Source organism: Phaenicophaeus curvirostris, chromosome 6 (genome assembly GCF_032191515.1).
Source record: "Phaenicophaeus curvirostris isolate KB17595 chromosome 6, BPBGC_Pcur_1.0, whole genome shotgun sequence".
Taxonomy (NCBI): domain Eukaryota; kingdom Metazoa; phylum Chordata; class Aves; order Cuculiformes; family Cuculidae; genus Phaenicophaeus; species Phaenicophaeus curvirostris.
The window spans coordinates 7,185,991-7,211,425 of record NC_091397.1 but is presented as its reverse complement, the minus strand read 5'-3'; the positions used below and the strand labels follow the sequence as shown (position 1 = coordinate 7,211,425).

The window sequence follows — 25,435 nt, the reverse complement described above, 5'->3', positions numbered from 1 at the left end:
CAGATGTGATGGTAGAGAAGCACTGAATCATTACATGGAATGGGTGATGCCTTGCGTCTGGGATATTCTGTGTTGGGGAGGTATTACTGACATTTAGACCAAGATTTGGGATCCAAGACTCAGTTCTTCAGCATACAGCATTAGGCAGCCTCATGCTTTTGGTCACAGAATTACTCATTATCTATTTTTCTGATCAAACAGATGCTAAACTTATCACTAACATGATTTCCTTATGTGTGTAGAAAGGAGCTCTAAAAATCCTGTGGCTGGAACACGAAGTAGCGTAAACAGAACAGACGGCAGGAGGTAGACTATAATTGCAGTTTGTTTTTGTTAGTTAAAGATGAGCATGTGTGCTTTTCTTACAGCTTTATTGTCTTTAGTCACGCAGAACTGGGTGCTCCTCTCTCATTCGTGCAAGTGAATTCATTAGATCCTCCCGGAGTGCTGTGTTGCAGTTATCTCCTTCTTTGTTCTATATATTATGTATTTTTCAGAACATCAATACGTTCTCATTTGGGTTTTGTTTATTGCCATAAATACTCTTTACACTAACATTATATACCCTACTAAAGGCAAGAAAGACCATCTGCTGAGCAAGTGGCTGTATTTAAGCTGTAATTTCCAACAGATTTTTCTGTGTGTTAGGATGAGAGATAATGATTTTAAACTAAGGGAGGGTAGATTTAGACTGGATATAACGAAGAAAATTTTTATAATGAGGGTGGTGAAACACTGGCACAGGTTGCCCAGGGAGGTAGTGGAAGCCTCATCCCTGGAAACATTCAAGGTCAGGTTGGATGGGGCTCTGAGCAACCTGATCAAGTTGAAGGTGTCCTTGCTTTTGCAGCAGGGTTGGACCAGATGACTCTTAAAGGTCCCTTCCAACCCAAACCATCCTGTGATTTGGGCAGTCCCCCCTGAAAGTTTTAGCACAGGACTTTTGACTTTGGCTGTGCAAGTGCTTTCTCATGGTGACGTGGTGTAAGGACTCTCTGTTCGCTTGTTATTTACATCTGCCATTGGTTTCACAGCCAAGAAGAACGATCAGAGCCCATGTTATTGCTTACCAGTAATTGCTATGGGTAAAGCACTGGGCACTTTGGAAATAAAACCACAGGCTATAATGATGGGATGCTCTGATGGATGGAAGAAGTCATTAATATACAATATAAATTTTTCTTCTCTGTCCCAACAGGATCTCAGCTCATTTGCCATGCCATTCTTGGACGGTGATGTGGAGACGACAGACAAAAATGCTTCTCGCAAGGTAGGATATTTCCAAAGCTTCACCCTCGCTGTAGTGGTTGAGTCCCTTAGTTGCAAGCATGATTTATTAGGCTTAAAAAAGCCTGGAGTTTTAATCTTTTTTTGCCACGCCATTAACCTGTTGAGAGTGATGCATTAAGGCAAATATAGTGACCTTTGCAGAACCCACCATGACAGTGCTTATGCAGTATGACCTGTAAGCAATGCAAACCTCTGGTAGTATTGTTTTAAATACTGCGGATGTTGTGTATAACGCTGCTGTAATTCAATGAAGTGATAGCGCATAACTCTGTTCTCTGGAATATAGTTAGCTGACAAAATTTGTGGTGTTGCTGCATAAATGCAGTGCCAAAATGGGTGTCTATGGCAGTTGGTATGTTTTCCTGGAATTGCATCCTGATGGTTGCTCCCTGGCTACAAAAGTTTTAACTGTTAGGTGTCATTGCTCTGTCTCTCCTTGGCAAAACAAACAGCCTTCATTTGCTGAAGCCATAGTGGTAGGGTCTTCTTGTAAACAAGGTGGAAAGTGAGATTAATTCAAGGTTATCATTCAGGAGGCATGGCTATAATTTGTTTTTCTTGCTATTAAATTAAACTAATAAATTCACAGAGTTTGTTGCTTTGAAATGATCAGGCGAGTGTATTCAATGGATGACATTAGGGATAGTTATAAGGCATCTACGCAGTCTTCAAAGTAATAAAAATTGTGGGTGTTTATCTTCAGGTCCTGGCCTCATCATTTTACAGACCATCAAAGTACAAGCTGGTCTGCTTAATGTAAGCTCCCTACCAGCCAAGTTACGGAGGTAACGTGAAAAGAGGTAGATAACTCCTCTGAACAGTAGATAACCCTAGAAGCAGATCTATAGCTACACAGCAGACTGATTTGACTTGTCAAACTATTTACAAGGCTGTGGAGCTCTGTGAAGATTAAACCTGTTACAAGCCATTTTTCAAAGAGTCTGCAGTTATAGTTCAAGGCAGGTGAAACAATAAATATCTCCGTAGCGAAGCTAATCTGCATCTGGAACAATAATAACTTAGCTCTGTTGACAGCATGAGTTTCTACTCTTTTGCACCTCACAGGAAAGGGTAGTTGTTTAAAAAAAAATCTGCCATCCATCAGTAAGTGAATATGTTCATAGCATTGGCCTTGTTCTTTCCTGCGTTGGACCTTTTAAAACTGACGTAGGAGTCACTGACGCAGAGAAATTCTTGTAGATGCCAGGGAAGCTAAAATATACAGTGTTACCAAAAGGTGTTTGTTTGGAGGGTTTGAATAAAGTGAACAATGTGATGTTTTTGGAAAGGGTTGTCATGCTGGAAGAAGGCAGGATTTTCTAGCTTAAACTTGATTTTTCCATTTACCACATCCTTTGCCCAAAGGAAGGTGACAAAACTGCATGAACCTCAGTCCTGAAGAAGAAAATATACCAAGCTAATCTTTCTCAGGTGTGCTAGCACATGATATCATTTAATGACTTCCACTTAACCATTTATGAAGCCCTTGTTTTTCCTGTTGCTGGTCTTGAGAGTTGCTTTTGATGAGTGCTTGTTTTGGGGAGAACTGAAAGAACATTTCAGTAGTTTCCCCTTTTAGCAGCTTCAGTAAACGCTGGGATTTTTTTTCCCCCAGACTTGAGTCAAGTTCTGCTTCTGGAAATGGAATTAACTTTGGAATAACTGTGTAACTGGGACTTAACATCTGAAATTGCTTTTTTAAATGACCTTTTTAATTCAGTGTATAAGCATTTTGTATAACTTCTTGGAACTCTGTTCAATACATGCAACGATGTGGTAAGAAAACAGCTGGTGGTGTCCAACTTCTAGTAAAATTCATTGCCACACATCTCATCCTAAATATAATTTTTCTCAACGTGAAGGATGGGGTCATTGCTGGTAGTGAATGATGAGTAGCATCATACTGCAGTATTTTATTTAGCCCTAACTAAAAGTTTGCCAGTCTCTGCTGGTACTACATAAAGAAGTTCCCAAGTTACTGTTCACTTTCAAGTGAAATGGCTTTTCTTTGTTCAAGTTTGGAAACACAGTGTGATATGTAACTCCTGTATATTAGAAGTCAGTATTTCATCAGCAGAATGGCTTTTCCATTCACCAGTCATGTTGGAGACTGGCAATTCATCAGGGATGTTTCTCTTCCAGCACTTAACTCTACTGTCACCTGGGCTATAGATCAAGATAGAGAAGAGTGGTTCACAACCTGTCCTTACGATCTGCTGTAATTTTTTCTACTGTTCTTTGTGAAAGGCTTTTAGAAACTGTATTAACATTTTTGCAGAGATCTTTAGCACTTTGCCATGCAAGTGTCTCACAATCATTATCCTGTGACAACAATCCTTATTACACAGCTGGGAAACTCAAGTGCAGAATTACTTGCTCTGGTTTACATAGGAAATTTTTGGCAGCAGTGGGACACACATTTCCTGAAGTTTAGCCTTAATCACTTTTCATTAACGTATCTACTATTATATTATATATATTATATTCTTCCCTATATACCTTTATGACCAATAGCAGGAAGGGGATAGGGATATTTTCACCTTCCGCTGATGAAGATGGAGAATATAATGTTCTGAATACTATCATGTAGCAGCTTTTGGGATGAAGTGATGGAGAGAGATCAGTCTTGTGCCTATGGCATGTATTCTGCCCTTCCTTATTGCCTGATGAATTGTCCTAATACTTGTACTGGCAGCTTTGTCTAAAACAACTGATATTGCTGATTGCCCCGTACTCAAAACCAGAACTCTCTTGCAGAGGGACCTTAGAGGGTCATTAAATACAGCAGTACAGGCAAGGATAACCAGGCACTGAGAAGCAATTAGATTTACTGGATTTTCTCAGTCTCAGAAAAGATATTGGAAGAGGGGCAGTTTAGAGGCCTGGAAGATCATGACTTACATGGAGCATTATCCAGAAAATAATTCTAATTCTATGTGGCAGGGCAGCAGTCAGGGATGAGCGCCCCTCTGCACCCAGATGGCTCTATCAATTTTAGAGGTCTTAGCACCTTGAATAATTATAGATCTTTCATCTAAAAGGTGGGTTAAAGGATAACGTGTAGAAATTATAGAAAACTGATAGCCATTGATTTCAGCTGAAAACCCAGCATTATGAACTATTAGAGAGAAAAAAGTTACACAGGAAGAAAATTGTCCATGGGGAGGCAGCTAGCAGGTTATAGATGGAGGAGGGAAGAGAAGGAAGAAGGTAAGTTTGAAGAATAATATTGATCTGTTCCCTTGTAGCAATAATAGAATTCTAAAAAATGTAGAAGAAAGCTTGGGAAAGAAGCATGCATTAGACAATCTTTACTCTACATGGGGGAAAATCTGTTACGATTTTTGTCTTACATGATAATTGTGCCTGTTGTATTAATGACCGAAGTGTATTTAAAGCAGAGGATGATAAAGCTAGACATTTTAAAATTAAATTAAAAAAACTCTGATGAAACACCCTTGAACGTATTGGCACAGCTATCTCTGACTAATGCTGATTTTGAATACATTCTAGAGCAGAGATGGAATTCCAAAAGGCTGCAAAAAAGCAGTTACTATGTTAATATTTACAGTGTTTGCAATTAGGGTAATTTACAGGTTTGTCAGTCTAAATTAGTCCTGGGCAAAACAATGAAATATCTAATGTCAGGTAATTAATAATGCTATTATAATAGACTCTTTTGTATTGGAAATAATGGTAAACAATTCTTCTTGAACAAATGTGGGGTTTTAGATTAATTATAAATTCGGTTGGAATTTGTCGTGGTGTCGGTGTCATTATATAAAAAAGGTAGCACAGACATTTTTATTTAAAAGACTGGAATGATACTCAATAAATGCGGAGCCTATTATATGGAGAAAAACCTGGCTGATAAAATAAATTGAGACTCATAACAGGAAAATTTTCTTAAAGGCAGACAAAACATCCTGTTGCTGTACTATATCATGCTTCATCAGTGACTTGAAAGAAATACAGTACTGATACAATTTGTAATTCATACAAAAGTGGGGAAAGAGAGTGGTAAATTCTGAGCAGGAAGCTCTCCGATGGAGAACAACCTGAAACACCTAAAACACATTTTGAAAAACGACCAGCCTGTTTGGGATTGGCCAAATTGTAATCAGTTACACATAGAAGTAAATAATACAGACTTTAGTTTTGGGGTATCTTTCACAAAGCTTTGATTTGATTTTGAGAATACCTATAGATAATCAGCTGTGTGTGGATTCTGGATGGATTAGTTTTGGGTTTCGGATGTATGAACAAAGGAGTGGGGTGAAAAGTAGGGGTTTTGTTATGACTGCGTTTGGCACCAACTCGCAGTTCTGCTATCAGCAATGCAGACAGGCGTGGATGAACTGGGATCAGAAAACATTTGAGGAGTGGCTCTGTTAATGAAGGACATAGAGGATCACTTTGTCCTGCTTCTGGTCCCAGCACTGTTTTTAGTTTTGTCCTGTGATTCAGGGGAAATGCTTGAGCAACTCATGGAACAGGGAGAGAAGCAAAAACTCTGGCATTTTTAGCCCCTTTTCACTGGATGATAAATCTCCTTTTGGGTTTTTTGGGTTTTTTTTGCCTTTTTTTCCTCTCCATTCTTTTAGTATCCTTTTCTTGGAGCAGTGAACTGGCTTCAGCAATGAGGATAGGGTGGTGCCACAGCCTTGGCGTGGGGCACCTGCAGTGGGTGCAGTGAGCCTCGGGACAAGGACACGTGCCAACTGCTGCACGGCTCTGTGCACGGCTCCTTCCCATCTGCTGTTTTAAAATAAAGACAGTTAAGAGTTAGAAAGTGGACTGATAGCCAGCCTCGCTTTCGCCTTTCCTCAAGCCTGCTTCTGCCTTTGAGCAGCCCTGCTTGCTGCCAGAAAACTAACCCTGACTGTCCATACAGCAATGCAGGGCTCGGAGCCTTCCAGAGCAGCCAGTTGCATCCCATTGTATCTTAATTTGGGAAAGTGTCTTTGTACTTTAGTTTTGGGAAGTGACATCTCTGATCTTGTAAAATGCGTTGGCATCTCAATTGTTACTGCTCATGCTGAACCAAGGGAACTAGTGGCTGTGAATGTGACCACATGGTGCCTGGAAGAGCAAGTCCTTCATTACCTTTCAGTCTAATGAAGTCAGCTCTTGTGTTTCTGTGAGCTCTTTTATTCCAGGAGAATGACAGAATCATCCAATTAACTTTACCAAAGGGCTTTTTTATTGAGGTTCAGTGGAAGAGGAAACGCTTGCAGATGTCTGCCTAGTGTATCATCTAATCGTGTTTACTGTCCCTGTCAAGGAGGGTCAGAGGCAATTCCTTTTCTGTTATTCACCTTTCAAATTTTTTTTTGAGTTCAGGGGCAAAATAAAGGTCAAATAACTCACTGTTGTAAAACCAAACAGGACTGAAATGTCCTAACTATTCAGAGTTGGAGAAAGAAGGAGTGGAACTCAGGAGTGTTTAATGACTTTCACTTGAATTCAGAAGCATTTTGAAAAGCTGCTTGGCTTGAGCACATTTGTATTCCAGAAAGGTTTTTGTTTTCAGACTGTTCTGAAAAATGAATACAAGTTCACCTGAGAAGAGCGAGAGATTTTTCAGGGAAGGCATCCTCTGTATGCCCAGGAAAGCACCCAGTGCTGGAGTACCCTGGCAGAGCAGCAGAGGAGACGGCTGTAAAGAGGTGCTGCAGCGTGGACATCGCCACTACCTGGCTTTGCCTGGCTCTGACATCATTTCCATTCATGATCAGGGCCTTCTCAGCACAGCTTGTCCATTTTTCTGGAAGGACACTATAGTTAAGTGGTCCTTAAATTCTAGATTGGGAGCAGAAATGGCTTCTTAGAGTAGATTTATAAAAAAGAGGGATCAGATTTTCAACATAAAGCCTGGGAAAGAAAACAAGATTAAGAAAATTTCTTTTTGTGAGTGAGAAGAGGCAGGACTAAGATGGATGGTGTGTGGATGATGAGAGACTAGTTTGTGGTGAAACATGAATGCTTTGGTCTCTTAGCTCATTGCATTGGGTATTATCGTATGGTTGTGACTAAACAGCACACTTTAATCATTATTTTAAATTAAAATGAAGAATTGTGAGTCTGGTAAGAAAACGGGATCATAGAATATCTCAAGTTGGAAGGGACCCATAAGGATCATTGAGTCCAAGTCCCTGCTTCTCACAGAACTACCTAAAACTAAATATACGTCTAAGAGCATTGTCCAGGCGCTTTCTGACCTCTGGCAGGCTTGGGGACACAACAACTTCTCTAGGGAGCCTGTTCCAGTGACCAACCAGTCTCTCAATGAAGAACCTTTTCCTAATGTCCAGTCTGAACTTCCCCTGACACAGCCTCATCCCATTCCCTCATGTCCTATCGCTGGTCACTAGAGAGGAGATGAGGACCTCCCCTTCCACTGCCCACTTTGAGGAAGTTTTAGACTGTGATGCAGTTGCCCCTCAGCCTTCTTTTCTCCAAGGTGAACAAATTAAGCGACCTCAACCACGCCTCATAAGTCTTGCACTCAAGGCCTTTCACCATCTTGGTCACTCTCCTCTGGACACACTCTAGTAGTCTGATGTTCTTCTTATTCCAAGGCACCCAAAACTGTGGATAGCACTCGAAGTGGGACTGCACAGGTACGATGTGGAGTTGGACAGTCACCGCCCTCGACCTGAGGAGATGGTTTGCCCTTTTGAATGCTGGGGCACACTGTTGATTCATATCCAATTTGCTGTCAACCCAGTCTCCCAGATCTCTTTCCATGGGGCTTCTCTCTAGTCTCTCATCCCCTAATTTGTATGTGTAACTGGGATTACCCAGTCCCTGGTGGAAAATCCAGCACTTGCTCTTGTTAAATTACATAATATTGATGATTGGGCATCTCTCTAGGTTACAGCAGTTGAAATAGTTGAATGGAATGATGGCTGGCTGGTATTGAAAGGACAGTGCTTGGGTGGAGGGACAGTACTGGTACGGTGTCCCCAGACTCAGTTGTTGCTAGCCTTTGCTGCTAAGGCTGAGATGAAAAATAGAAGCATGCTAGCCAAATTTGTTGATGGTGCAGAAAGGGGTTTTCTTTGTCATAGGAAAGGTCCTTTATGTAAGAAGACCCAGACGACCTTCAGGATGGATAGTTCTTATCAGTACAAGATGCAGTGTTATTCACTTGGGACATGCCTCCAAGTAAAATGACAGGGGCAGCTTTGAGGATGCTATATCTTGAGTTGAAATCTTCCAGAACTGCCCAGCTTGGGGCAAGTGCAAAGCTATCACTTTCCATTTCATTCAAAAAATTGAAAATAAGTCTGCTAGATGCCAAGCACTGTAAGACATGTCTTATTTTGTTGCTTTATTTTCAACAGTGGCCAGTTCTGGATGTATTTTAGGAGCCTGCCTCAGATCATTTGGTGTATACAACAGAGCAGTGTCTCTCCCTGGCCCCTAGCTGAGGATCCTTTTCTGCTCTGGAGCATGAAAACTGATAATATCTTACAGCATTTTAGGATATATTTACTCAGTGTGATGTAAGGTAACCAGTTTACCCTTAGACGAGTGAAGTGAACTAGAAACAGGACATCTGATGTGGTACAGGGCTCTGCTTGGTTGCTTAACCTCACCAGGAGCACATTGCTGTAGGCTGCGAGTAGGGTTGCACTGGCACTATTACCAAACCCTATTTCTGCTGCACTGCTCTCTGCAGAAATATGGTCAGGAGATGATATTTCTCTCCAATGTAACCAGCTGAAAGGTTTAAGGAATCCAAGGTTAGGCACAGAGCTCAAATATCTCATATGCACTCTGCACAAAGCTAATGCATGGAATGTTTTGTTATTGCTTGGTTGGTTTCTTTCTTGGTAATTATGTGAACAACCTTCATACTTACAGGAACTTTTCAGTTGGTTTGACTAGACTGTATTTGTGCATTGATTTGTATTGTACTTGCATTGCATGTCTGGATTCTTTATTTCCAAAAGGCCAATTACCCAGTCAGGGTCAAATGAGCCGTATCACCATATGCATTTATTAGGTGTATTTCATATTTCTGCTCATTCTCACTTTACTTCTTTTCCTAGCCCGATACAAACTGCTGTACGAGGGTTATAAATGTGAGAAATCAGGATGCGATACTTTTTTTTTTCTTTTTTTTTCTGCTGCATCTCAGCTGAGGAAATAGTTATCTTTCCAAAGTGCACGTGGGAGTTTTGTGCCCACCTGCCTGTCATAGCTTCAGGAAATGAGCCCAAAAAACATGAAGAGGATGATGATCCACCTAGCTATGTAACCTGCCTCTGGCACCAATGCCAGAGTTGTCACGCCAAGTCTGCGCAGGATGGCAGGGTTTATTCCACAGCAAAGATTCTTCTGCATTCCCAGCTGAAGCATGAAAATCAACATTGCCTTATGACTTTTTTTATACGCTGTGATAACTGCTGCTGCTGATTTTCCTCATAGAAGTGCCTAATCATCTTTTAAAACTCAAAATCTATTAGCCTCAAATAATGTTCTAAGGAAGCAATCCTGTTGTATTTCCTCAAGCATATCACAGGTATTTATTCACTTTGGTGGGTGTAACCTGTGCATAATTAACACGTGGAGCAGCTGGGGAAGAATTCAATGTAGTAATTTCCTACAATTTAGTAGTAGACATATGTGTGTTTAACCGTGTGCCCCTGGTGCTCCAACAATTAATTAATTCATCTGCCTGGCACAGTGGAGAGAAAGCAACTGGTTGTGATTGCAATAAATAAAAATATCCTGCTGCTTCTGCTTGGAATTAGAGAACAATTTGCTTCGTGTCTGGCTTGTACGTACAAGGGAATGCTCATATTATTTGACAAATTGTTGCTTGTCATTTTACAATTCTAGAATTGGCTTAGCGCAGGAGGATACCACAGGCTTTTAGAAGTGTCTCCTATCAGTGCATCATTATAACCAAACAAGTATGCAGTAAAGATAACATGAAATATTAAGAGTAGTACCAGAATGACGTCCTTCTCTTAGCTTTACAAATGTCATGGCTTGTCACTTTAGGAAAAATTATAATGAAATTACATCCTAGAAACAGTCCTAAATTACAGTAGTTCTGGAAGGTTTGTATTATGATTAAAAAGAACTTGAATATAATCTTACTCCTGAATTGCAGGCAGTGGATCAGGCAATAGACGTCTTTAAATTGCAATGCAAAAGGAGGTGCTGTTGCGCTACTTGGTTGTTTTCCAGATTACGTAGTCTTGAAGAGAACAATGTATGAGTAGTCTAGGATGATTTACAGATAATATTTTAGTAAAGTTAATAAGCTTTTATAAAAAAAATACCACTCTGGGACTACTTACCCATGATGAAAGTGCTATTTGCTTATTAATTTACTTACAGTGTGGTTATTATTCCAGGTCTCAGTCAAGGGATTGTACTGTGTTATTCTTGAGAAATACTCAGCAGGAGGTGGTTGGTGTGCCAGAGGAATTAGAGTGGGAATAAAGGGAATATGGTCCTCATGGCAGAATAGATATGTAATGTGAAATGAGTTTTTGAGATCACACACAAAATCCACGACGGAGCTGGGAGGCAAATCTGAAGCTCAGGCCATTATATTAAGCATGATACACTACTTTTTTCTTCCCTTATGGGTAGTGCCATCTGTTGTTGCATTTCATACCTGTTACTTCAGTTTGAACTGATTTATCTTTTAAAAAATGCCCCCTTGAGGGCAACTTCTCCCCTAATTCATTTGCAAAAGGGCAGGTATATTTTTTATATATCTTATTCCACCCTGGCAAAAATAAGTGTGCAGATGTAAAATGGTGTTATCTCTTCCCAGACATCTCTGTGCTGCACAGAGTAGCACAAAGCAGAATTCACCAGCTGTCCAGGCACATGTCTGTGCCCCTCCTAGTAACTCACACTATTTGTGTCCACCTCCCAGACCAAGTACCACTTGCCTTTTAGCTTAGAAACCTTCCCAGATGAGGGAATATGGTCTCTGCTGGTCCTTCTGCAGTTCCCACAGAACAGGACCCATTCCATCTCTGTGCCATCTCAGGTGGAAAGAGAAGCCAGTACAAAGTGCACATGAAGGAGACAGAAGTGGTTACGAGAAGTGGGATCGTGTGTTAGGAGAGAGCAGCTATTTGGCCATTGTGCTGCTCACATGCATTTCTACAAGTGTTTTGGAGATGTGGTTAAGCATTGTTTTGAAAACGGAATTAACTGCATATGTATTTTAAACTCAGTTGGCCATTTTTAGCTGGATTCACACAAGCCCTTCACTGATCCAAAGGAGGGCATACGAGCCTGAGTCCTTCTTTCATATCTTTCATCTAAGTCATCCTAGTAAATCATGCTGGTTTTCTCTACAATGACACCACGGTGATAATGTCCACACCTCACCGGACTGACACGCGTTGGCTGGCACCTTCACAGGTAGATGTTGCTGTCTGCTCCATACCTCTTGGTTTATGCTGCATAATTGGGAAAGGAGGAGCAGGTATGCAAAGGACTTGGAACTCAGCGACGTGCCATACCCCTGGGCATACATGCCGTGGCCTTTGCTTACACGTTCCCTGGAGACTGGACACCTACTATTGCCTTCTGCCAGGAACAGGGCCCTTCATTCATGAGGAATGCCCCCAGCTGAAAAAACAGCCTCATACCCACAGAAGGACTTTGTACATCCAGAAGGAAATTAACTCTACATATAGCCTAACCACAGCCAAATCCCACAGAGGTTCGGGGTCAGCTTCTATTAATTGTATGTGAGGAGAATTTTATCTTTGTTTCCTTTTATTGTTTGTTTTTTCTGGATTTTTATCCCCCCTCACTAGGCGAGCCCGCACAGAGCAGGGCAGTGTTGTGCACAAATATTCATACCAGCTGGAAAGCCAGTACAGGTCCCAAAAGAGACGCAGCTGTTAGAAAGGTTGTACCCCAGCTCAGGGATGTGGTAATTAGCAGGAACATCTTCAATCTAAAACGGTTTCTCTATTTATGGGACTGGAGTTGCAATCCCACAGTCGTTGTTGTGGACAGTATCATAGAGACTTGTCAGGCACTTAGGAACTTGTGCACTGTGCTGTGTTGCAACGTAAAATGGAGATTTAAGTACTATAGATGAGCACTTAAATTCGGGAGGAAGACCTTGGGGCATTGTGTTTCCTTAATGACAATCATTCATTACCTTAAATTCATTGCCAGTCATCTTTCAGTTATCCAGGGGAGGAAGACGGATGCGTGGCAAATAGAAGCAGTAAAGGAAATCCTGCATTAAATGTGTAATAATAAAATGTATACACACATGTTGAAATTTTGTGACATTCAGGGCATCTGTAAGAGCATGGGGCAACATAGAGCCCAGAGAGGTGGCTTGCGTGCATCTACATGTCAGTGCAGGCGGGTGCCGGGGAAGGTGAGGTCTGGCTAATCCACCACTTGCGTAAACAGGAGTTGACTGTGTTAAGACAAGCTCAGAGATCCTGATGGCCCAAGCTGAACTCAATTAATGGTGATTTTTCTTTTTTTTCTTCCTTCTTCTCTCCTCCTCAGGTGGAAGACAGCTATTCTGGCGGCAGCCCTTCAAAAGGCCTTTTCTCAAAAGGGCTCCAGAACCGACCTTCCAGCCCTGTTTCTGCCCCTGTGAGGTCCAAACATAGCCCTGGCTCACCCAAAACAGTGTTCCCCTTCCCCTACCAGGAGTCTCCCCCACGCTCCCCACGCCGAATGAGCTTCAGTGGGATCTTCAGGTCCTCCTCCAAAGAGTCCTCCCCCAATTCTAACCCGTCTACCTCTCCTGGGGGCATCAAGTTTTTCTCCAGATCAAGAAAAAGTAAGAAATTGCTCATGTTATTTCAGGAAGATACACGGTACCTCTGGGCTTGGCCCATTCTTTACCTGTGAAGTAAGTGCAGATGAGGCATGTGCTAATTGTTTGTTATCACTTTCACTGACCATGTGTTTTGGGTTTCTGATGTGCTAGCTGTTAGGGTATGACCTCTGCAGGGCCATGGACACCTACAGAGGGCTGAGGTGTGGCATCAGGTTTCAAAGCTTTGCTTAGAAATCCTGTGTTCACGTTTTCTGGGTGTTTTCACTGGTGTTGATTGGACATCAGCACCGGGCTGGAGAACAGCTGGAGATGTTCATGGTGGAGGTGGTGGAGGTGGGCACAGAAAGAACATCTTGGGAGCTAAGAGAGACTTGCTTTTGTAGACTCCATGGAGAGTTTAATGTGGTTTTTTAAAATTTCTTTGCCGTATTGTAGGAGGGGGAAGAGATCTTTCTTGGATAGAAGTAAATGATATGTGTTTCCAGTCAAATGACTGTTAAGAGAGTGTTTGAATTTGCCAGAATATGAAAGTTATCATAGATCTCCATGGTTCAGAGCACTTATCTGCTTTATTTCAGGCGTGAATTATACCTCTTCAGCAGCCCATGGGCTAGCACACCATTAAGACTCAGAAATGAGCAGGACTGTGAAAAGGCTTCAATTTTAAGACTTTCTTTCTGAATAAACAAGCCTGGTCTACCCAAAGGGTTAGGGACTGTCAGAAGGGAACAGAGTTGCAGGGGAGAGAGGAATAGTATCTTGCTACTGGGGGTGCTGGATTGTCAGACCACAGCAAAGTTTCCTTCTGTGAACAGAAGAAATAACTCGATGATAAATTGTTGTCAAATCTTCTGTGACAACGTGGGTACAGAATTAGTGTTTCACATATCTATGTTTGGCTCTCTCTGTCCTGTTACATACTGACAGCTTTCAGTGACTTATAACAGTATTGATCACCTGCTGGTTTTAATTCAGAATTTCCTTTAAAGACATTAGTTTTAATCAGAACAATTAATTTCATAGTGGCATTTGTGCAAAAGAGCACACCTATCCAAACCCATATAGATTTTTCCTTTATGTTTATCAGAAGTTCTGCTGCACCTTAATTGAAAAGGTATCTTTTCCAGTTCTTGGTTCTCTAAAACACTTTCAGGAGATTGAAAAGAGGAGAGTCAGTGTTTCTGAAGGACTGCCAGTAGACTCCAAGCGTCATTTCTGTTCAAGGGCATTTGTGCTTCTCTACTTGAAGTTTAAATATGCTTTTTATGCTCCCCTCTTTTTCAAGCCTTACAATAACTGAAGTCCATTTAAGTTCTTTTTGATGTTCCACGTAGGTTTAAATATTGCATAGGCAATATGCCACTGACTTGAGTATGCAGAGAAAGGCTTGAGGCTGCATGAATAACAGCAATATACACTGCATAGCAAAGCCATCTGGTGACTTTTTAAGCGAGTTATCCAAGCAAATAACACTGTTTAAGTCCTAGCTAGGTATCACAGAATATTAAATAAAGGAATCTTCCAGTAGTCAGCAAAAGCCTTTCAATAAGGTCACCTCACTGTCGCAGGAATAGGCTTGGAACAGGGCTGTGCTATTTTTGAGCTAACAGAAGATACCCGTGACCCTGCCGCTCCAGAGAGGATTGCAGGAGTTGCACTGGGCTTGGGTGTTCATGGTCTTTTGTTTTTCAGGCAGGAGGGAAAACCTCTTGGAAAGGGCATGATAATTAAAATTGGTGTTTAAATTGATAACTCTTCCTATTCTGCAGCTTTTTGTGAAACAGATCATTTCTTCTGCATTGTTTAGCTTTATACAGAGAGATTAATGCACATACATACTCTTCTGTACCATTTTATAGTTGCTTTTGTTCGGAATGTGCTAAACAGGGGTCAGTTACAAATTATACTCTGATGGTTTACTGTATTTAATTAAATTTTATTGAATTTTATTTCACAAAACCTTTTCAGGATTTCAGAAAATGTATGGATTAGCTTTTCTGCTGTATCATGTAGTGTTTCACAAGCAAAACCTTTGCATTCTGCTACTCTGCAAATATAGAATAACCCTACGTATTACAAAACACTAAGTTAATTGGTTACGCCCCGTTCAAAACAAAGTCTCTGTGGCTTAAACAGCTTTTCGCGAGCAACATGACTTCTCAGAGACTCCTCAGACCGTGTATCTCAGACATTTGCACAGATGCTGTGCTGAAGAGCTCTGAGAAGAGCTGTAACAGCACACGGCTCCACGTTTCTGAAAGTACATTAGTGCCTCACTGCTCAAAATTGTCACAGCCTACCTGATTAAAATCCCATTTGCTCAAGCAGCTTGGGATACCTTTGTTAAAAAGCAAGTGGGACCTAGGTGGCTTTATCACTTCTGAAGGTATGAGTGCGTTGGAATCAGATGGACTTGCTGTGCTTGCCTGCCTTAACAGCCCATTGGCCATTGGTGCTGGGTTGACACTGTTAGAATGAAAATGAACTGAGTGCTGGGCTGCACTAGGAGGAGCATTGCCAGGAGGCTGACGGAGGTGATGCTCCCCTTCTGCTCAGCACTGCTGAGTCATAGAGAGAGAGGGTTGTACTGGTCCAGCAAAGGACCATAGTACTGGTCAGGGGCTGGGGCGTGTGGTCTAGTGGGAAGAAGAAGGAAGAGAAGACATTTTCCTATCTTCAGTTACCTAATAGGGTTATGGAGAAGGCAGTGCTGGGCATCTCAGGGATGCTCAGCAAAAGGGAAAAGGGCTTTGAGGGAAACTCCAGGAAGATGCAAGAAAACTGTTTTTGATTGGGCTCATACAGCATCAGAGCAGAGGTTAAAAGAGACTGTGAAATTGCTGCCCTTGCAGATTTTAATTATTTGACTGGGCAAGGCTCTGAGCACCCCAGTTTAAAATTGAAGCCCTTTTTTGAGCAGGGATTGGACCAGGGACCTCCAGAGGTCCCTGCCAGCCTCTTCTGTTCTTTGAAACTCTGCACTGGAACCTTCCTTTCGGTTTGATAGCAAATCGGTGCTTTGTTCGGGCAATCTGCAATTAAAAAGAAAGCACGAGGAATAAGTTCACAGAGTGTGGGGGTTTTTATCCCCCACTTTATCTGAACAAGTCCACGCTGCACTCCTTTCCCTGTCGTTGTGGAACAGTATGTGGGGGAAGTATATGCTGTCTTTGTTTTAAATAACATACCCTGTCTTCCTTCCACTTCCTCCTCCCACGCATTGTTAAAAACACAGACTAACCTGTTACTCCGCATATTCCTTGTTTTTCTTGGAAGCAATTTCCTCCTAGCTTGTTTTCATTTTAAAGGCTATGTGTGGTATTCACAGTGCTTTCTTTCCCATGTAGTTGCTCTTTTCCCAGCTAAGTTACTTTGCCTCTGAATGTATGCAGCTTAGGAAGGACATTATTGGATAGGGTAGGATGATATTAAAACATAAAATGATTTGCAGACATGTGGCTTAAAACATTTTCCACTTAAGGTTAGGAATTTAAAGCTTTTGCTCATCTTTAATATTGTATCTCGTTTTGGCAATAGCAAAAAACTTATTTTTGTGTCTTTTCCCTTTTGTTACCCCAGTTCAGCGTCTGGTCATAACCCCATGGCTCTGATCTGACAAAAGATTTGCCTTGAAAGGAAAAATACCTTCTCACAACGTATACTTGGCTGCCAGTCACTTCAGGTATTTTGTAAGTACAGCTTTGAAACAGTAAAATGCTGGTTGGGGCTTCATATCCAGCGTCCCACCTTTGAAAAGGCAACAAATTCACCTCAGGCCACTCCTGGCAGAGGCTCTGCAGGGACCTTTTCTGGGTGAGGTGTATGTTTGGCCATCAGTGGAGCCCCTTCAGTTCAGGAAGTTCGCCATGGAAGTGTCAGAGACAGCTCTTCGCCTTTTGGGTTTCTGTACAGGTGCTTTGAAATTTAATTCTTATCTTTTCAGTATCTATTTATATGAGAAATTTTTTACACAGCACTGTTAGACCAATAGTTGAAAACTGAACATGGATTTGGGATGAGTTAAGCTTGCCTTTTAGGTGGTGCAGGTGACTTGCCAATGGTGCTTCCCCACACCGTGAAGCTTGGTAGATACAGTTCCACCCAGTGCTGCTCATCTTACACCTCCCAAAGCCAGAAGCCTTCTGTAAGCAGAGGTTTGGTTTTATGAGATGTGGCGCTCACGATCAGGTTTTACCCATCAGCATGGGCACCTGAGCAGCTGTGGATCATTGAGCAATTACATTTTCATGTGTTGATGACTGGATATGTGTAAATTGAAGTGACCTGTAGCTAGCAGGAGGCTTCTACAGAGCTGACACTGATTTCCTAGATGTTTTTCAGGGGCAACAGAAGCAAAGGATGAGTGAAGAGGTGCAAGTCAAAGTTTGAGGTGCTGTGAAGAGTGACTTCAAAATTAGCATTGTGGAACTGCTTCTCAGTTTGTCTTAGGTTTTCTCAAAACTGCATGAACTGCTCTCATGAGGAACAGCTTGGAACGTGATGTCTGAGATGTTATTGAATCTTGGCTGTGATGGGAGTGCATTTCTCTTCTGTGCCAGTTTGCATGAGCAGGTGTAATGCTAAGAGAAAGAAGCGTCACTCTCACTTGCTCTCAGTAAAGGAAACTGAGGTGGTCCAAAATAAACATGGGAAGGTGATCTACGCTGCAGGGAAACACAATTCAGATTGCACGTTTCCATGATCTTGCATGAGCTCTCCTTTCAGAGCCAATACATATACAAATAAATGAGGAGAGCTTTATTTTACTGAGTGGAAAGTAGGGAGTTATCCCTGCAGGCAGACAAAAATCAAGTACTCTGAATATTTTGTTAAAAGTAGATGGTTTTATGAAGTTTATGTTGTTTTTTCCATGGGGCCGAATGCCCTGTTTGAAGGATAGCAGGGCATTTTCCAATCCTGCTTCCTCTTCCAAAAACATCAGTTCAAGTAACAGCAACACTCATGACGCGTTGATGGTGCTGCCAGTTTTAACAGCAGAGGAAATCAATTAAAACGTTTCCATTGACCTAAAGCTTTGGGTTGTGGTGGATGGGATCCAAAGATAAATTTAGCTCAAAATTAAGGTTGTTTACAGACCTTTGCATCAAAATTAGGCAGCTTTCAAATGCCTTGAAGCTGGTGGTCAGATTTGTATCACAGTGAATTTGCACTATATTAGAGGAAGGAAGTGTTTTTTGCTGTGAAGTTTTAATTTTCTGCCTACTCTTAGTAATTTTTGTCCTCCTGAAATTCAACTCTATTAACTGTGGTGTCTAAAATAATCCATAAGGAGGGCTCCTGGTGCTCCAATAATAAAGGATTAAATTGTATTTTTTAAGAAGACTGTGAGATGCAATACAGAAAGCTTTTCATGTATTTTACTCATTCAAATAATTTATTTTCTTAGAGAACATCTGGTGGTTAGAATACGCCCTCTATAAATACTTATGACTGTACTAGTTTTTACCCATAGATGGAGCAAGAAGCTCTCATTTGCAATACTTCTGAGAAAAAATGGGGAAAACCCTGCAGGGTTTCACTCTGTCACATTCAGCTCTGCTCCCTTGGAGGCCTCCTGACTGTGGCTGACCTATGCTGAAGCTTTTCTTCAAGCTTTAAATTGAAATTATTTTCTCCCCAAGATTTTCTTCCATGTTCATGACACTTGGGTAACAACTTGCAGTGAGGTGGGGTTTAGTCTGAGACAAGGCTGTTGTGGAGGTTCAGCAGCTGGGCACAGGCATTTCATGTTCCATGTGCTCAAGCTATTTCCCACTGTTACTCTGCTTTCTAGTGACACTTGGTGCCATGCCATGGGTTGTCTTCCTTCATGCCAGCTGCTGGAGTCTGTATTTGCATTTTTCTTTGCTAAATTGATAAATTCATCCCATAGTCTTGGACCTTACCAGCCTTCAGACCACAACTGTAGAGAAACATCAATTATAAGCTGCATCAGGATACCAGATAGCTGACACCACTATAATATTCAGTTTTTCATCTGCATTCACAGTTCCCCTGATTTCTGTATGGGCAGGAGGGTGGGATACCAGCAGAAAAGGCCATGGGTCAGCTTTGATTTCTGGCTGTAACTACCTTCACCGTGCAGGATGGGAGGAGCAGTTTGGGGAAAGAGGGGGGCTACTTGGTCCACGTTCACCTTGGGAGGGTGGTGTAGGATCTGCCACTGTCATCTCATAAAACCTAGGAAAGGAGCAGAGCCAATTGTCTTGCTTTATTTTCCAGTACCGCTGTGCAAAAAACATGTAATCCTAATTTTTCAAGCTTGCTTTGCCCGCAGAGGCAGAGGGACTGACACTGTTCATTGTGGTCTCGTCTACCCTGGAAAAATGACATTTTACAGACAACATGTGTGAGTACAGCTGCAGCCGAGCTGATGCCACACACAGATACGCGTGGCCTAAGACCAGCCGCGTTCAGTATCATTTCTCCTGCCAGTTACTGACATCTGCTGTCACCAGCAGCAGATTTTTCTGGTTAAAATATGCCTGTGGTGATTGGTCATAGTTTATTTGGAGAGATATTTAAATGTGCTTCCCATTTCACCTTAGCTTCCCATGATCACTGCTGTCTGCATAGGTGGAATATATCCAGTATTCTGTTTTATTGTTTACCAATCCTTCTAGCCAGAAGGATTTTTCTGGCAGCCAGCATAGCTTCACTAAGGGCAAGTCTTGCCCGACCAACCTAGTGGCTTTCTACGATGACTGCATCTAGTGGCTATATCAGTGGACAAGGGAAAAACTGTAGATGTCATCTGTCTGGACTTCCATAAGGCCTTTGACGTGGTTCCCCACAACATCCTTCTCTCTGAATGGGAGAGATATGGATTTGGGGGGTGGACTGGCTGGTGGATCAGGAATTGGTTGGACGGTTGCATCCAGAGAGTAGTGATCAATGTCCCAGTGGAGATCAGTGACAAGCAGTGTCTCTCAGGGGTCCATATTGGGACCAGTACTGTTTAACATCTTCTTCAGTGACAAAGATAGTGGGATTGAGTGCACACTCAGCAAGTTTGCAGATGACACCAAGCTGAGTGGTGAGGTTGACACACCTGAGAGATGGGTTGCCATCCAGATGGACCTGGACAAGCTTGGGAAGTGGGCCCATGTGAAACTCTTGAAGTTGAACAAGGCCAGGTGCAAGGTCCTGTACCTGGGTTGGGGCAATTCTAGGTTTCAGTACAGGATGGGGTATGGGGGGACTGAGAGCAGCCCTGCTGAGAAGGGCTATAGGCTGCTGGTGGATGGAAAGCTCAGAAAATGTCTTGGGTCTAATTTTTGGACGTTGACCTATGAATGGTTCTCAACTATCAGAAGCTTTAGAGAAATTAGTTTGAATAATATATCCTTTATGGGACAATATGCATATCAGGAACCAGTAATTATTACTGCAGGTGCTTTGATAATCCAGCAAAGCTTCCCTGGCACAGTGTGTTATGTAATGAAGGATGACACCTTGCAGAGGACCCAATTCAGGTTCATAGAAGCATTTTACTGGTCACAAGCACACTTAGCTGGAGGTCCGTGCTCCCCACAGTTTGCACCATGTTTTGGATTTGCAGGATGGGAGTTGTAAAATGCTTGGAAGCCCTGTCTGTGCTTTGCCAGCCAATACAAGAAAGCATTTGTGCTGATACTGGGGGTGTGTGAATGCTCTATAAATTCAGGTGCAAAGGATGGGGCAGCATGATAAGGATTCGTGATGGGTACAGAATGAAGCTGTGATAAGTAAAAGTGTAGTCGGGAGTGTAATTTTGAGAATAAGATAACGTCCTGAAGAGTGTCCTTTCTGAAAGGAAGATTGTAGCCTGTAGAGTCACCTGTACACTATGAACAGTAATTCATAACTGGTATTCTCCTCAGGTTGTTTCTTTTCGGTCCATTTTCTGGTCCAAAGATCATGAACTAAGTGATTTATGGCAATTCCAAAACCACTGACCCAGCACTGAGCTTACAAAGATCCCTGTGGGATCTGTAGGACGGATTAATTGACTAACTGTCCCCCTGCCACCCCCCAGGGCTGTCTGGTTCCAGCATGGGCATTAAGTGTTTAATGAAATCAAAATAGGATCTTCCTTATTTCAGTTCTAAAATAAAACATGGTTTGTGGATTTTTTTTTATTTTGTTTGGGATTTTTTTAAAGAAGGCTTTTTTTTTTTTTCTCCAGGGGCTTTCTGCTGCTCTCTTTTCTGTCACAGTTCACCGAGTGTTTGAAGGCTCTTCTCCATCTTTAAAAAGTTCTTATTTTAGATTATGGGAAAAAATGAGCTGTGTGTACTTCATATGCAAAGCAAATACTTGGCATCTCTGATGACCAACTATCAAAACACCTCAATTTCTTAGTAAATTATTTTGAAGATTGCCTTGGGGTTTGTATAAGCACAATTTATTGGTAGGCAACTGTGGCAGTTTGCAGCACAGTTTCTTTGTAGCTTGCTTTTCACAGCACCTCCTGCTGCTCATGTCTTTCAGAGCCTGAAATGTAAGAGCAGCTTTGAAATCCCCACATGTGACACAGGGACTGTGGTGACAAATGCGTGTAGGTAGCTAGGTGAAACAGTGCTGCATTGTGTGAGCCCAAACTGCATCTCCCTGGGAGCTCCTGTACGACTGTGAGACATAGGTGCCCTCCTGTGGGCATCCTGCTGCTCCTCCTTGCTGCGTGCAGAGGCTGGGATTGCCTTGCCTGCCTGGAGATGCATTGGTTTAAGTTTTGAGCAGGATACTAAGTATCATAGAATCATAGAATAACCAGGTTGGAAGAGACCCACCGGATCATTGAGTCCAACCATTCCTATCAAACACTAAACCATGTCCCTTAGTACCTCATCCACCTGTGCCTTAAACACCTCCAGGGAAGGTGAATCAACCACCTCCCTGGGCAGCCTGTTCCAGTGCCCAATGACCCTTCCTGTAAAGAATTTTTTCCTAATGTCCAGCCTGAACCTCCCCTGGCGGAGCTTGTGGCCATTCCCTCTTGTCCTGTCCCCTGTCACTTGGGAGAAGAGGCCAGCACCCTCCTCTCCACAACCTCCTTTCAGGTAGTTGTAGAGAGCAATGAGGTCTCCCCTCAGCCTCCTCTTCTCCAGGCTAAACACCCCCAGCTCTCTCAGCCGCTCCTCATAAGGCCTGTTCTCCAGCCCCTTCACCAGCTTTGTTGCTCTTCTCTGGACTCTCTCCAGAGCCTCAACATCCTTCTTGTGGTGAGGGGCCCAGAACTGAACACAGGATTTGAGGAGCGGTCTCACCAGTGCTGAGTACAGAGGGAGAATAACCTCCCTGGACCTGCTGGTCACGCCGTTTCTGATACAAGCCAAGATGCCATTGGCCTTCTTGGCCACCTGGGCCACTGCTGGCTCACGTTCAGTCACTGTCAACCAACACCCCCAGGTCCCTCTCCTCCAGGTAGCTTTCTAGCCAGACTTCTCCTAGTCTGTAGCACTGCATAGGGTTGTTGTGCCCCAAGTGCAGGACCCGGCATTTGGCCTTGTTAAACCTCATGCCATTGGACTCAGCCCAGCGGTCCAGCCTGTTCAGATCCCTTTGCAGAGCCTCCCTACCCTCCAGCAGATCAACATTTCCACCCAGCTTAGTGTCATCCGCAAACTTGCTAAGGGTGCAAGTACCTTTTATCATGCTTTTTTTTTTTTTTCTTCTAAATCCATTCAAACAGCAGGGGCTAAAAGCATCCCTCCCTCCAACATGTGTAACAATAATTTCAGCAATTGTTCAGGAAACCAGCTTCTCCTCTCTTTGCCCTGGGATGGTTTACCATTGCCCTTCAGTCAGGATATGGCCCTCAATATCAAGGCAGACATTTAATTGCATTGACAAGTACACAGACCCTCACACAATTAATTTCTGATGGCGAAGGCATGTGAAGATTAGCTGTTAATCACGTGTTCTTCCATCACCACCATTATTTGGGAATCCTGAGTGTTTTGTTTCAGGGTCACTGTGAATGTGTCTGCTTCATCACCTGCCTGAGCAGGGCAGAAGGTTTGGTGTCAGATTTGTTTGCTTAACCTCAATATAAGGTTTCCGTATCTCTTCAGATTCACATTCTTTCCAGGGATCTGTTTAATGGTGAGTGAACTGCACTTGGCAACCTGAGCCATAAGTCCAACAGGATGATGCTGTTTGTAGTTATGGGGTTGCTCTAATTTCTTTCGCAGGCTGACGTGCCTCCCATAGCACTGAGCAGCCAGAGGCCAAAACTGGCTGTCATTCATGCAGCTTAAAAAAATTAAAATCTAAGCTCTACAATGGTCGAGACTTTCTGAGGAGGAGATGAAAGAATTGCAGACGAACTAATGCTGAAACGAGAGCAGCTACAAGTGGCAGATAGTGTCTGGCTGTTTATTGTGTTTAGGGTCTATATTGAACACCTGCCTCCTTCGCGTTTGCTAGAGGAGGGTTGGCCATGGTAGGTGCGTGGCAGCCACCCCACCTTGAAGGATTTCTGAAAGATAAGAAGCACAAGCAGCGACTGAAACACGAAGTCAAGAAATAAAAATAGGGTTTTAGCACAGGAGTCCTCTGCAGCAGAGCTTGATTGCAATGCAGCACTGGTCTAGGCCTGTTCAGGAGAGCAAACTCCAAAAATGAATCAGTGTGAACATCTGGATGAGCAGTTAGCTGATTTTTTTTCATTTTTTTAGACAAAAGTATTGCTCCTTCCAGTGAAGCTAATTAAAATGTGGCTTCTGCCCATGTGAAGATCAAATTCTGTTGTATTATGTATATTTAAACACATCTAATTTACTACATCTGACTTTCTCAGTGTGACAACAGGGGAAGATTTGAACACTGGGCTCTGAACGCATGGAACAATTTCCCAACTTGGGTGTTTGAAGTTAACAGTACCGATCCTTGCTGGGACAACTAAGGCAACTGAATGGGGAAAAAAAGGACCTTTCTTAAAAAAAGGAGATACTTTGGCTGATTTCAGTGATATTTGCTAGTCAGCCCTGTGAAGGTGGTGAGGAATAAGGAATAGTTTCCTGCGTGGGGATCCAAGTTATAGTGTTGGGTTTTGTCCTTCAAAGCCAGAGGAAAGCCCTTACTTCCGATACAGTCAAAGGCGCTCTTGTTGACAAGAGCCTAATTATGACCCTTCCCTCCTTAAAAACATAAATAGTAAGTAATGAGGATTATCGCCCATCTGACATCTTGTAGATTCGCTGGCGTTCGCAGAAAGCTTTCAAGCAAATGGTGGGGATTAGCGCAAACCAGTTTGTACAGCTGTCTAGGTTTTGTTGGATCAGAAGCCCAGTCTGCAGAAAAATATGTGGATTATCAGCAAATTCTTACGAATCCCTGTTTAGGGATAAATATTCTGAATTTAGAGAAACGATCAAAGTCCTGGCCACGGGGTAACAGATATGGGCTTCACTGCAGTAGTTAGGAGCATTTTTCTTCTTCCTTCATTTACTTTGTTGTAGAAACAAAACCAAGAAAGAAACTTATATTTAGCATTTTTCTCAATTACGTTGATATATTTAATTAATAGCCATGATTTTGTTATTCCTTTGTGATGATTTCTTCAAATTTGCTTAATGGCAATGGATTTATGTATTCATATTTCCCAAAACATTGGGGCAAAGTCTGTGTAAATGAAAGTGCCAAAAAAAATTACTTTGTCTTATTTCTGCATGTGATGTGGAGCATCTCCATGTGATATAGTAGCACATGTCCGAGCAGTCGGATAAACTCTGATGGACAAGATTCTTCTGGACTTGGGGTGATGGTGGTGGGGAGTTTCTGTGCAAGGGAGATGTCATCAGGACAGTTTCTGTCCCAGTCCCATAGTGATGTTTTGCTTTTTCCTTTAACCGTAGAGATTATGGATGATGAAGGGAGGTGAAATATCAGACTCTTTTAAGGGTATGCCCTGGTGGAGGCTCAAGGATACCTTGGGATTGTGCCCAGCCTCTGAGGACAGTGCTGGAAGGGCACATGGCCATTAAAGAGGGTGAAATTCAGGGTGGGGCACCTCGTTATGTGTGGCTATGGGAGGGCTGGAGGAGGTCTGGGTGGTTGAAGCCACCTCAGCAACCCAGGAGAGTTTTTGTGGCACCAGGGGACCACAAGTTAGAGGATGAGGGGAGTGAAAATCCTTGGGAAACAGGCCTTAGGTCAACACTTTCTCCAACTGCAGTTTCTTGGCGTGGATTTTGTTATTAAGACACGTCACTGCAATTAAATCACATTAAAGCCAAACAAGCTGCTGGTGGATGCTGGTCAGAAGACACACTGCTGTTAAACTGACCCATCATTTTGGGATGAGCTTTGAGGCAGAGTGCCTGGAGCTTGATT

General features: G+C 42.5%; 1 protein-coding gene across 1 annotated transcript in view; it reads left to right on the top strand.

Moving 5' to 3' along the window:
* PRKAG2 (protein kinase AMP-activated non-catalytic subunit gamma 2) overlaps window positions 1–25,435 on the top strand; it is a 231,568-nt gene that overhangs the window by 68,221 nt on the left and 137,912 nt on the right. The window contains exons 2-3 of the mRNA XM_069859281.1: window positions 1,199–1,270; window positions 12,817–13,096. Coding sequence (XP_069715382.1) covers window positions 1,199–1,270; window positions 12,817–13,096 — 352 coding nt within the window. The remainder of the gene's footprint in view (window positions 1–1,198; window positions 1,271–12,816; window positions 13,097–25,435) is intronic.